Raw genomic sequence first — 14,789 nt, 5'->3', positions numbered from 1 at the left:
TGGTGTTTGTGGGGAGGAAGCTATTTGTTTGATGCCTAAAAATCATTACAATATATGTTATTTTCGCTCCAATATTCCGCTTTGTTGGCCCATCTCTGGAACGCTCCCGGCTGTTACTTGGCATGGTTCAACTCCTTTTTTAATTCCATCGAATACGATGTCTCCGTCGAGGAAAAATATCCGTTCTATTACCTAACGAGTAATAAACCGATGCCATAAGAGGTGAACCAGAACAAATACTGAATAGAGACAATATTTCAGGGACTTTTAGTACGCAAATCGGTGTCATGCTTTGCGTTAGATGGTTCTATTTAAATTCTGGATTCAAAAAGAAAGTATCAAGATGTCACGATTTTACCGAATGGGTCAACAAGAAATATACAAGATGGAAAGGCACAATATAACTATATTTTATCTTTATTCTTCATATATCCTAATATATCTTCTTCTTTTTCAATTTTGTAGGATCATCCATTGTTAACGAGGCACAGTACACGGTGTCCCAATCGCAAACAATCAACTTTACCCAGCAAACGTTGCGGGCCCGACAGCAGCAGCAGCATCAAGTTAATAGCGGCGTTAATATGCCCAACGGTGCGGGAACCGGCGGCCCACAGCATCAGCAGCAGCAGACACAGAACCAGCAGCAGCAACAAGCGGCAGCAGCCGGTATGGGAGGACCTACCCAAAACCAACCGCAGCAGCAACAAGGTCCGGCGAGTGGTCCACAGTCGCAAGGTCTTGCCGGTGGTCCCGGCCAGGGCACGGGCGTAGGCACCGGACCGGGCGGCGGTCCAGGAATGGGCCCTTCCGGGGGCGCCGTTCCACCGGGTATGATGGTCGGTGCCGGCGGTGGTGGTCCCGGTGTCGGTATGGGACCGAATGCGATGGGCCTGGGTGGCATCAGTGGGTTAAACTCGATGGTATCCAACACGCTGGCTCCGGGTGCTGGTGGTGGTGGCGGCGCCGGCGGTGTAAATGGTGGTGTCGGAAGCGGTGCCACCGGAGGCATGATGCACGGTGCCATGAGTGGCCCTGGTGGCCCGGGTGTACCGATGCGGCACGCGGAACAGATGAAGTTCATGCAGCAGCAGCACGTGCAGCAGCAACAGGCCCAGCAGCAGCAGCAGCAGCACATGATACGGGCGCAAGCGATGCAACAGCAGATGGTGGGCGCGAGGCCACCGCCACCCGACTACAAGGCAGCGCAGCAAGCGAACCCGGCCGCAGCCGCCGCAGCGGCAGCCATGCTACAGCAGCAACAGCAGCAGCAAGCACAGCAGCAGCAGCAAATGCTGCACGCCGGCGGTCGCTTCCCAGCGATGCGGCGTATCACGCAGCAACCGATGCCACCGTCCGGGCCAATGCTGCGAGCACAACAACAGGCTTACCTGCAGCAACAGCAACAGCTTGCCAGCCACGGGGGAGGCCCCCGCGGCGTCGGAGGAGCGATGGTTGGTGGGTTCGGGGCCGGTGCCGGTCCGGGAGGAATCGTTCCGGGTGCTGCCGGTGGTGCCGTTGGCAATGCCGGTGGCGGTGTGATGGGAGGCCCGGTTCAACGGCCTCCGAACGTTCAGGTGGGCCCGGAAGGGATGCCAATGGGATCGCAACAAGCGGAGTGGCGCCATATGATGGCCATGCAGCAACAGCAGCAGGTTAGCTTCGGTGGCGGCAATGGTGCAGGCATGCGACAAGGATTCGGCGGTAAGTGCTCTGGTAACTAGTGGGTACCGGCTTTTTTGGCTAATAAATGTATCATTTCATTCCTTTTTAGGTCCCGGAAATGGTCCCGTTGGAGGTCCGAACGGTCCTGGGCCGCTGAGCAGGTTGGATCCTTCCGTTGGTCCCGGGAACGCAGGACCCGGAGCATCACAGACCGCGGGTGTTGGAGGCGCCACTGGTGGTAACAGCACAGGACCAGGGATGGGAGGAGCTGGTGGTGGCGGTGGTGGTCCCAATGGACCCGCTATGACGGCGATGCAAATGCAAATGCTGCGGCAGCAGAACCTAGCAATGTACCAAGGGCAAGCGAACAGCGTTGGTGGCAACGGTGGAGGCCCAATGAACCAAATACAAATGCTTCAGCAACACCAACTTCACCAGCAGCAAAACATGATGAATCAAATGCAGATGAGCCAAATTCACATGTCTCAGACGCAATCGATGTCAATCCAACAGCAGCAGCAGCAACAAAACCAACAATCTGTGATGAATACCTTTACAACGCAAACGACGCAACAGACCACTACATCGACACTGATTGCTGGCGGTGGTAACGGAGGTCCCATCGGTGGGCCCAGCATCGGAGTCGGAGGTGGTGGCGGTTCCGGTGGCGGCCCAGGCATAGGAGCCAATGGTAACGCCAATATGCTTACCGGTCCCGGGTCTGGTGTAAGCACGCCCGGCAACAATGGCAACTCCGGTAACAACAACGCCAACAACAACAACAACAACAACAACAACAGTAGCAGCAATAACAATTCATCCGAGTTCCTAGCGTTCCTGGAGAACCTGCCGGTGGGCGATCCGAACCAGTTCAATGCCCAAGATCTGCTCAATTCGCTCGACAATGATAATTTCAATCTTCAGGACATTCTGTAAAGCGGTGTGAAAAAAGATTCACAGAAAGCGACGGTGTAACGACTGCGCTGTGTACTGGCAAAAAAAAACCTGCAATAGAGCAACCGCGAAGCGGTTCAAAGAGAGTACGCGCCGATCCCTGGCCACCGACACTAGATTGCCTAGTATCGCCGATTGTAGAGACGATACTGTTATTGATTGTTGCAGTAACTTATTAGCGGTACGAAGCGGTTCACTACGTGTGTGCGAGTGAACATGATTAATAACGATAAAAAGACAAATCAAAAGTCCTTACTTAGGCGGTTGCGACTGCGGTAAACTGGGGCATGCGGTGGGTCATGGAAATCAGCTCTCGAAAACTTTCGCAAATTGCGCTAAGGCCGTGACGAGAGGGTATTGTACATAAACTGATGTCAAATGTAATTTGTCGACTAATGGTCAGCAGTGGAAGCAGATCAGTCCAAACGAGAAGCTCATAGCTCGATTGAGGCCTTTGAGATACTTTGCACGTGAATGCTCCCGGTGAAGAATGCCCGGTGATGCTGAGAAAGGGCGCTACTTTACATTCAACAATAGGCGACATCAACCATCTGCAGCCTCGAAGCACACAACCTTTTGGGAACGCTAACAGCTCGCTCTCTCTTTAGTTTACACGATCGATCTGTTCGGATTCGTTGGAGCACATGAAAAGCAAAACTGCAATCTTAAGGCTGCTTGTAGCAGTGCCGATCGTAAGCGATTCCTATTGAGTGTAGTGTTTCATCTCATCATACTTACTAGGTATTTAGTGACCAAACTATTTAGTGGGTTTACCACCGTCCTCACCGACACACGAATCAGTGTCCGGCCGCCCAGTCCTTCGAATGGTCGGCGGAAGGAGGAATGATGAACGCGCAACAACACGAGCACATAAAGGTCGATAAACATTCCTCATCTTGAGTACGGTTACTTTTATTACATACTTAAATATACTAACATCAACACTATGTTACGTATATCGCTACCACGTTGCACAGATCGGTGACAAACTTAGCTTTTCTCTCTCTATAGCAGACATGACGGAAAGACTAAAGCCAACCCCTGCTGTCCCCTCGCTCGTTGGACAGTTTACTACAAGCCATGCCTCAAACGCCGCCAAAAGCCCCCTGCGCGGGGTGTGTGGTGTTTTTCTCTTACCTTTTTTGTGTAAAAGTTGCAATTTTCTCCAATCTCGAGAATAATATTTATAACTATTGTTTTTCCAATCGACATCAGATTAGTGCTATTTTTACCATCGTACAGAAGTGTGTAGGGTTTTGTGTGTCGATTAAGTAAGACGATATCTTTTATCTTGCTCGTGGCGATGATGGTTGTCTTTAGGTTTGTAAAATGCTGCGAGAAAGTAACAAGCAACGACATGCTCATTGTATTATGATGATTTAATCAGTTGAGTTGTACCGATGTGGATAGTTTTGACTATTATTTATACCCTTAGTGGAATGTACGCGTTGCTGCGTATGATGCTGACAAATATTGTAAATTGGGCGAAAAAAACAACAAACCACGTCGTGTGTCGCGCGCAGTAAAAAGATGGCATAAAAACAGAGGATCATTCTAAAGGAACAAAACATTAAGATTTTCAGAACAGTAACCAATAGCGGGGGCTTTCGAATAAAACAAACAAAACTCAAGTAACACCCAAAATAATTACCAATAAGTGAAAGTGATGATAAACAAAATGTATACAACTACACAGCGTGGGGAGAGTGTACGGGATAATTAGAAAAACGGGAAGCCGTCAAACTGATTAAATCCATATATAATCAAACTATAAATTAGCACGCATCTTTAAACATTGCCGACGATGGTGTTTGGTTTTCTTGTTGCCATTAGAGTGACAGCCATTTTTACGTATCTTGATTTGGTTCAACATTTCTACTGTTTCAAAGTAGCGTGTTCGTGCTCCGAGTATTTTTATACAAAGAAAAAAACAAAACAATAGTTTCATTATAGCAATGAACAACACCACCAATTGATGCATAAGTCTGTCGGACGAACATGGCCAAATTATAAATTCCCCAAGCAGCATACGACAAACGAACCTATTTGCAGCATGAAAATTTGCACCAATGGTCAGACATGAGTTTACATTAAAAAACGTTTGGTTGAGTGGTTAAGATTTTTTTGAACACCTTGCAACACTTGGGAAATGTATAATTTTCGTCCTCAGTTGGGCTTTTATTGCGCAGTTCTCCTTTACCAATCATTCTATTCGCGTCAATTAATAACAAATCACATTTCCGTGATGTTTTGTTACTGGCATCGCAATACTTACTTAAAGCGTGTAGTAAATTTAAATTATTTTTCATTCTTTCCCTCTTTTAACCATTGCCATACTGACAAATGAAAACAAAAACAACAATGTATATTTCGTGCAAAGCACTTAATTTTCTGAAGCAAATATTAAAATACAGTATAGTAGAATCTATTTCTAGCTGGGTAGAGTATTTAATGGGAAGCAAGTACGCGATGTGTCGATGATGAAACATTCACCTAAATTCGCTACAGATGCATACATCCTATGTAGTAAATTATGGGCTAAATTGTGGGAGAGAAAAAGTGGAAGGCCAATTGAACAAAATATTTATAATGAAAGTAAATACAAGCTAATTATATAAACTTAAACCGAAACAAACAACCAACTGCTCTATCACTCTTATCTGACTGTAGCGAAAATAGTAATAAACAAAAACTGAAATCAAATGATACAAGAGCAACTGAATGCCCTTCATCTCTTGTATTAAAGTATGAACAATGTGAAACAAACCAAATGTTTGCATCAAATTTTCGTAGCGAAAACCTATCGTATAACAACAAACACTATTGGACAGAGCGGAGCGGGACATTGTGATACGCGTAGCAAAATCACATTAAGCAAACTTCTTGTGTTCGGACTAGGATTCATACTACCTTGCAAACAGTTTCTCACGCAAATGACTCACACACGGTTACTTTAGTTTTTTCGGTTCCTTAAGAAACACTTCCTTTCGCGATAAGAATGACCCGGACACCGTACGATAAAACTTAAAATCAAATCTCTCGCAAGTGGTTTTGATGTAAACTAAGTAGTGTTACAGTTTCACCAACGTCGGGTAGTTTCAACATTTTACGAGACGGACCTCACCGAGAGTATTTTTATTTAAACCTAACGGAAACATTTTAACAAAACAAAAGATAAATTATATCTCCGTGACACGCCGAGGGTGTGATGTAAATATTGGGTTCTTACAAAGTCTGTTTTGTACCAAGTTTTGTACCAAGTTGGATGCGCAGATGTGTATTCTGAATTCTGGAACGCCTTTCGGACTACTTTCCTTATGTATATAGTTAAGAACACTGCATTACTTATTGGCCCGAAAGGGGTTCATATTCGTTTTAGTTATTTTCTACAGGGCTAACTACAATGAATGCTACTCATTCGCATATGAGCACAAGTCGGTGTATTATTTTATTCCATTTATGTTCCAACTGACGATAACTGTACGGTTAATTTCTTGAACCAATGCTACAATGAAGTTGCCGGTGAAGAGCATGCGAAAAACGAAGAAAACCCACAAAACTTAATTGTTTTAAATAACAGAACAGTGAATTGTAAGCATGTCAGAACGAATGTATTAACGAGAGAAAAAAATGACAGAAATAATGACACTTTTAAGTGTCAAAACAAAATTGGAGGACAAAACGTGGCGAACAATTCATTGAAATATAGATAATTGAATTGAATAGTATATTTGACTAAACATGGTCGGGATGTGAACAAATCCGAAAAACTGTAACAAAACGGTGGACACATTTTGGTCTTGATACCAAAACACCCCACCCCACCGTTATTCCAGTGGCCACAATGGCACCCTGTTCAGCTATTGTCTGAACCTATCCGTAAGTAAGGAGTCTTTCGTACTGGTGTCCAATTAGGAGGCTCCATTTTATGGGATTTTATTTTTCTTTCCAATATTAGGAGTTAGGGTGATGGCGAGATGGAAAGATGCACTAAAGCAGGCCGGGACCGATCCGACCTAGCCAGGAGCACTTTGATTGCGATTGAGATTTTTCGAGCAGTCCAAATACCTTGCAAAATAAATCTTAAATCTGGTCGCCGATCTTGAATGGTTAAATCATATTTCTAAAACTCATAAGACTTTTAAAGGCCTTAAACATTCAAAATGATTTTTCATTGAAATGTGTGTACTGTGTACCAAACATGGCTGACCCAAGTAGAAGAAAACGATGCAGAAGAAGGTCCAGAATTCTTTCGTTCACCGGTCGCAAAGTTAAATCTCAGCCGCTTTCGCCACCGCAGTTCGCATTTTCTTTCGTTCAAATATTCTTCCCGCATTTGCATTAACTATGTTCTCGGGGCGTCGTTGGTTGGTGTGTTGCAACTTAACCGAAATAAATTTCAATTTAATTGCACACCACTTTTAACGTGATTGTTCGGCGATTCATGTGCAAGCAGATTCTTCGCCCAAACTTTCGGCTAAAAGGGCAACGGTGAACACCATCATTCACCGTTTCGTTCGCTTCCCGTGGGCACGATCGTGGGCAGATGTTAAAAATGTTTTAACGGCAAAATACTATGCTAATCGGTGCAGAACCCTGTTTTATGGGTAAATGAAATGGACCGAAAAGGTACAATTTTATGGACTGCCCAACGGAGCGCTGAAAGCTTTGGAGGTTTTTTGTTCAAAACCGCTGCTAAGTCGATTCGTGGCGTCAAGTGTATTGGCTGACACTCGCTTTTGGGGCAAACATCTAGAAAAAACACCGACGGCAAACAAATCGACGAGCATGGCAATTTTTTCGTCCCTGTGTATTTGGCGCGTTGGAGGTTGGTTTTGTAATGCTTCCTTCATCGACTGGCCGTTTTATTCATACTTTCCTAGCAGTGCAAACCGTTCTCTTTCAACATTTTGATGACATTGTTTTTAAATCTTTTCTGCAGCGAGTTGTAAGATCATAATGAGACGCAACAGATGATAGTAAAATCATTTCTACACAGGTAGCACGGTCTACTTATTAATATTTTCGCATTGATACAGTTGTCGCCTTTCATTTTCATACACAGCAACTTAATCGTATACCGACGACCGTTTTCTGAAGTGGGCACTTCAAGATGGCGGTCGCACTGAGGGAAGTCAAGATGAGGAGGTCGACGAACTGATGATCAGCGCAGCATCCCAGCGCCGTCGTCGTGCCATCATCTCAAAGCACCTCCGTCACCTTCGAAGGCTGTGCTGGACGTTGATAAGAACGGCGTTCGCGGCGTTGCCTTCTTTGTGTCTAGCCTCCGGTAGTGGCAGCAGCAAAACCCACCACACGGCGATCCACGGGCTCCACGCGGCCTTAGGTAGCCGCGAGGTGTTGAGAGAGACAGAAACTACTCGTCTACACTTGTCATCATAAATCATTTACGATTCGCAATTCCTCGACCGACGCTACTTGAGGGCCGGTGCGTCCCATCCGGCCGCTGCCGGCTGCCGGTTCTAGGATCGGGTTTTTACGCGAAGCGAGGCGTGAAGCAGCGGCAGGTCTGCCCACCGCCCTTCAGAGACGAAGATCGTTCGTAGAACACGGAGAGACCAGATGGTTCGAGGCAGATTCCTTTGGCGTTTTTGTGCTGAAGAAGAATCAAAAGTTGAAGAAAGTGTAAGAGAAAAAGTGACGTTGAGATGGTATGAAAGGGAAAATTCTTGTCAGAATCGCGTTGCGGTAATGGGTTTCAGGTATATCGCTTACCGGTTTGGGTGAAAATAGAACCGGTGCGATGGTGCATCTGAGGTCCAACATTAGCAATTAGTTTCAGATATGTACTTATTTGTGGAAACCCTAAGAAGAGAGCAAACTTACTGGTGTATCATAGGAATTTCTAATCGAGCAACAACGAGCAATTTATATTGAGCTACAATTAGTATCCAGCATCGAGTCCGGGTGAAACAGCCATCAGAATTATTGGGCTCCCACCAAACCATGCACAATTGCACCAATTGGATTACCGACGCTAAATGCTACTAATTGATGGGATAGAACAAAGGATAGATTTATTTCTTAGGAACACTCTAGCATGGATTATTTGCGATCAGCACTTGAAGAGTCTTCTGGCATCTCGTTGGTCCAATAGCCCTCACATTACTCACAATCCAATTGTGTAACCAAACACTTTTGGTGCCGCTGCATACACAGAAGAGGAACAAAAACCGGGAACAGCAGCAGACCCAGAGGAAACTAAAAGCGTGCTATCGTACTTATGCGGGTTATGCACTGAACCATGCCCGCGACCATCCCGGCAGTCCGGGCGCAATAAATTCGATTCCCTTCCTGCGGGTTTCGTATCATTTCGCGGCCCGACACAGCAGCACTTGCAGCACCACACCGTTGGCCGCTTTAAATGAACTAATAAATCACTTTCGCTTCAATCGAAATGGAAATCTCGGTGGTGGCGCTCGACGGCCCGATGCCGGGGCACCTTTCGAACCGCCGCCCGTTTTCCGTTGGGCGGGAGCCTCGCTTCTCACATTCAATAGAGTTATTGTGAAGCCGATTTATGAGCTCTGTCATCTCTCACTCTCTCGCTCCGCACGGGTAACTGGCTCTCAACCCGGAAAAATCTGGCGGCCCCACCTGGTTTTCGGTGGCCGACTAATGAATCAGCAAACGGAACAATGCAGGAAAAGCCTGGAGCCGATAGGGCGTACCAGGATTTTGACTCGTCCTCTGGATCGTCAAAATTAAGAGGTCTACAGAGAACCCAGCCTGCCGGGATACTCTCTTCTAGCGAAAATCACTTGCAAACTGTTGACGCGGATTGGGGCTTTGTCGCGTTCTTTCGCCGTTTTAACGCACGTCTCAACCCGCGGTGGAAGCTTTTACGGTACTTCCGCATCATCGTCGCCTACGCGCCTAACACCTACTCCGTATCGTTGGACACTTTCGCTTTCGAAGTGCAGAAAGGTACAACTTCAATGAGGCGCAGAATGACACGATGACGTGCTGGAACAGTATCGGTTTGTGGGGGAAACAGTTGACGGGCGCAAAATGGCGCTTTGGCTTGCGGTGCGTGGGTAGGCGCTCTTTCGCCGAGGACACGCGGCAAGTTTGACGCCTTCAGGCGTTCAATCAATCAATCGCTGATTGGGGTGGATATGTAGACTGGTGCGGACCTGATCCTGTCTTGAAGTGCAGATCTCTTTTGGTTGAGGATACAATAAAAATGGCAACAGAATGCAAGCGCTGATAAACATGCATACCACATACTATTTCTGTTTTATAATGTGACAGAATATTTTTTAGATATTCTGTCATATTATATAGTAAAATTTAGATAGATAGATGTTAAGGAAAGGAAGCTTAAAAGAGAGTAATGTTAACTCTCTTTGCCTCATTATAACTAAACACACGTCTACAATTCAAAATCTGGTGAAAAACACATCAGTGATATTTTGCTCTTATTGCGTTATCAAAGGTTAAATAAATCCATATCAACGTTCCGAGATTATTAAGTAATACCAACACTGAATTTAAACAAACAATAATCAAGTGCCAATACGAATATTACGCAGTATCAATATCAATACGAATATTACGGAAGTATCAATACGAATATTACGCAGTGTACAAAACAGCATGACTCAATTACAACAAAACTAAAAAGGACATGGAAAGATATAGAATAGAAAATGTTTTATAGAAAGAAGAAAGATGTGTAGTTGGATACATTCAACAACAAATAAATATTGTGAATAATTTAGACTCATTTTATAACATCAACAAGCTTACCGACGAATAAGCAAACAACAGTTTAACACGCCAGTAATTAGCAATCGATAAAACAACAACTGAACAAAGTGCTACGACATGCTTAGCTGTGTTGCAAAAACTTTGCTCGAAAAAACTTTCCACGATATAAATTTAATCTTTTTAAAGTTTACACTCTAAACCGGTTTCTGTTTCACTTTACAATGGGGTAGGTTTAAAAGTTTGCAGTAATGGTAGCCTTCTTCTTGCATTTAATCAGTTTGTAGCCAAACTGCCCATTGGACGGCCTCGCTAAACAACCGGTCTTCGTGTGAAATGCTCCGAGACCACGGGGGTTTCGCCGAACCGGATCGAACGGAGTGGCTCATTTATGACTTCATTCATGGCGTGCAATTGAATGTCAATCTCGGCGTACGTGCTGGAACCATCCGTCTTAACTGCTGACCAATTTGCCAAACGCTGGCTGGGGCTGCTATAGGGCCACTTGAGTGGAGTCGCAGACCGTTCCCAGCGGAAATGAGAGTGTCAAGTTCAAGCGCCTCTTGTATCGGTACGATTACAGCAACTCTGCGGGGCGCATTCGAGAAAGATGTGCTTCGCATGCAAATGAATTTCGAATGCCCATGCGTCGCTGGCACGAAGGTCAAGCTCAAAGAGTCTCAGCTTTCCAGCTGCTCTCTTCAAGTTGAGCGCAAATAATAAATTTCAAGTAAATATTTACCAAACACGATTCCTATGGAATGTTTTTGTAGTGGCGAAACAAACGGAGACAAAGTTCCGAACAAGAATAGCGCAAATATTGTAAACTGTTCATCAGTTTTGTAGTCTATTTTAAATGTCTGTTTGCAAGTAAAGGCTTGTTAATTTAGTGCAAAAGGAAGAAACCCCAAAAAGGTACTGTAAGTCAAGGTACGCTGAGCACTGTCAATGCAGCACCAAATTCACTTTCGACAAATGGTGTCAAGTAAGAGTTAACGTCTCTTGATATTGAAATGATTGGACCTATCAACATGTGTTGAAGCTATCAAATCTGAAGAAAATTAGTGGAGACGTCCAATCCTATCAGTCAGGATATTGATGTGGCCATCGTTGCATCATAAATTGCACTGTAAACCCTGACTCGTCACCGCTCTTTTGTCGTTTGCATGGTAAAGGGTAAACGATCCGCGTGATTACAAGGGTAAAAGATGAGATAAAGAAAGGTGTTATTATCAACTGCACCATCACGGTTACATCGCTGGTCCGGGGACCTCGATGTACCGAGCACAAATCAGTGTCGGATGGCGGCAGCGTCAATGCTAATGAGTCAGTGGCTTCCGGCTTCAATCTGCCGGTTGCTGCATGAAACTGTCTGCCTGCCCCACGTTGTCTCGCGGACCCGTTGGAAAGAGTGCATATTTTGCTGAAACTTTTTCCTCCAACGAAATCTGCATGATGCAGAAGATAATGCAAACACAAAAGACCACTAATAAATAGTTACCACGCCGAGCGGGTGTCTGTTCTCGGAACTTGAAACAAAGACCGAACGTGCTGGCGCTCCGTTAATGATCTTTTGCGCTTGAGACGCTGATCCCGATTTGCTGGACAATTTGCGTGTGCACGCCCGTAACTGGACAGTCACCAAGCACATAGAAACGCTCGCACGCCAAAGGATGTATTTAAGAAACTTCTCGCCCTGCTTTGGCCATGTCTAACTTTAGAAAAGTATTTAGTAGATCATAATCCTATGAAAGATTAAATTCGTCGCAAATGTAGATCAGCCTTGGGCTGAGCTCCAACTATGGTTGTTGGAACTGTTCCTTTTCACAGCACACCTAGCATTACACTGATAATAAAAATTCATGAGCAGCTTTCCATAGATCGTTAGAGAGGCGTTGCAGCGAAGATGCAACGAGCATCCCGAACAGGCAACATTAACGTCCGTGTGGCGCAACATCCGAAAATAGCTCGCTAAAACATGGTTAATTGCACGGATTGTCTGGTATAAGCAGCGTCAGTAGAAGCACGCGAGGGAATAAAAACGTTAAAATTAAGCAAAACACGAAGGAAATTGGAAACCACGAAGCACACAGCCAGCAAACTTTAGTGCTGACAGTGATTCCTTCAATGTGAGCGATGTGTTGTTCCAGACCGGGCTTCGCTATAAAGTACCCGGTTTAATACGCCAGCAAAACGATGAGGGAACTGAAACGAACTTGGTTTGATTTAATTTGATGAGGAAGAAAGCAGCGATTATTGTTGAGAGGGGAAAATGGGAAATTTTAAATACTTTACGATAGAAAATGGTCGAAAGTAAATCATTTCATACTAGAGACAACTTTCGGCAGACCAAGAAGTTGTTTGAATTACCAATTAAGTAAATTTAACATTTTACAATAGTGAGTTGAAGCAAGTGAAAACTGTTTAAAAACTGTGAATTTTTCCAACCTTAAAATCCGTGTAGTGATCACGTTATGCTCCATTTATTATATCAGGTTGGCTAAAAAGAAATCGACGTTTTTCACGATAGATGCCTTTAGTGATCGATATCTCGTGAAGTATCGATCGTAGAACTTCAAGTTTAGGCTCGTTTTAAAGCTGATTCCTTACACTTTAAAAAATGCATTCATTGTTTTTTGTTTGTTCTATTCGTTTGTGAGTTACAGGGTGTTAACAATGGAGGTCAACGCAGAGAAAATTCGGTATATTTTAAACTTTTTGTCCGATAAAGGTGAAAATTTAAGCTAGGCCGCTGAAATTTCGCATGATGTTCATGGTGCCGATACTCTAACAGCTGGCTGGGTCAAATTTTGGTTTCGTTGACACGTTTCAGTTATTTTTGATGTTAAAGCCTGGACAGACACGTCATCGAAAATGTCGATAAAGTCACAGAAATAATCAAAGTAGATCGGCATTTTAGTAATCAGAGCATCGGCCAGGAGCTAAAGATCAATCATCGAACAGCTTAAAGTCATTGGCGCAATGCTGGATTCACAAAGAAGCTCGATGTTTGGGCCCCACCCTATTTACACCAAAAAACATGATGGCTCGACTTGCCATCTTGCGAAGTTTTGGCCTAACGGAACAAAATCGACCCATTTCTTTAAATGATTGATACTGGGGATGAGGTATGGCATACATACGACAATACTGTGTAAAAATAATCGTGGTCTAAGGGTGGTAAAGCAGATTAACCGGTGGCCAAACCAGGAATAACGGCTAGGAAGGTTCTACGGGGTATATGGTGGGACTTGAAGGGAATTGTTTATCATGAGCAGCTTCCGTGTGGCTTAATACTAAATTCAGATTGCTACCGTCAATTACTGTACCGTTCGAAGCTAGCAATTGACGAGAAACGGCCAGAATCGGCCAACAGAAGAGGTTTTGTGTTCCAACAGGACAACGAAATGTCACGCATGTCTTTAGTGACTCGCCAGAAAGTCCAGGAGCTTGGATGAAAAGTTTTAATGCATTCACCGTATAGTCCGGACCTTGCACTAAGCGATTGACACCTTTTTCGCGCATTACAAAATTTCCGGAGTGATGAAAAACTGAGATCATAAAAGGATTATGAAAATGAATTTCCCAAGTTTTTCGCCAATAACGACTAATCCTTTTACAAGAGAGACATTATAAGCCTACCTTTGAAAAGACAACTAATTTTCCAACAAAATGGTACATATTTGACGCAAATCGGACCATTGGAAACCTGTTAAATATAGTTCTGAACATCACCCAAAAAACGTCGATTTCTTTTTAGCCAACCTAATATCAAACATTGCAGATCCTCTGTCATTTACTTAATAATTTGAGCCAAATGATTTATCTTCCACGGCCCAAGTAATTATGTTTGCCGTTTGTAGAAAGTACAAGCTTGTCCTCAAAATATACAATTACCAATTATTTTATGACTGGCATATTTATTTGCATTAAGCCTCGTTTACGTCGATTGTTTTATAACACGATCCGGCGCAGCTGCATAAATATGTGTGTGTTTTTTTTATTAACGATGTGTCATAACAGGGTCACATCGTGTGCCGTGTTCCCACTTTCCTTGCCGTGCTCAGACATCAGGCCGATCTGGGAAAGAGGTTTCAGGAAAATTTCATTGGGAAACCCCGGCAGTCGAAAGTGCGAACTCAAGTGCTGCTGTGTTGGAACGACGGCATTGGAATGCGCCTTCCTGCCATGGACCATTGTTGCGGGCAGCAGCAGCATTACACCGAAGGCTGACTATAATAAGCTGGAAAGGGTGCAAATGTGAAGCCGTGGATGATCTTTTTTTAATGTCGATAGGAACACCTTCGACGACCTGATTGCGGTAACGAATGAAGTTCATGATAGCCTCCGCTCCGCTCCGTTCCTTCCAGCTAACGATGCTGCCTCGGGTGGGAAATGCGCTTCGCTGGAAGCCAACCGCCACGATGCAGTTGCAGGCG

General features: G+C 44.5%; 1 protein-coding gene across 1 annotated transcript in view; it reads left to right on the top strand.

The window, feature by feature from the left end:
- The window catches only part of LOC128267336 (neurogenic protein mastermind), a 76,398-nt gene extending 73,797 nt beyond the window's left edge, over positions 1–2,601 (top strand). The window contains exons 6-7 of the mRNA XM_053004148.1: positions 466–1,704; positions 1,775–2,601. Of these exons, the coding sequence (XP_052860108.1) occupies positions 466–1,704; positions 1,775–2,601 (2,066 nt within the window). The remainder of the gene's footprint in view (positions 1–465; positions 1,705–1,774) is intronic.
- The last annotated feature ends 12,188 nt before the right edge of the window (positions 2,602–14,789 follow it).

The sequence above is a fragment of the Anopheles cruzii genome, chromosome 2 (genome assembly GCF_943734635.1).
Source record: "Anopheles cruzii chromosome 2, idAnoCruzAS_RS32_06, whole genome shotgun sequence".
Taxonomy (NCBI): domain Eukaryota; kingdom Metazoa; phylum Arthropoda; class Insecta; order Diptera; family Culicidae; genus Anopheles; species Anopheles cruzii.
This window is presented reverse-complemented; position numbering and strand designations above follow the sequence as displayed.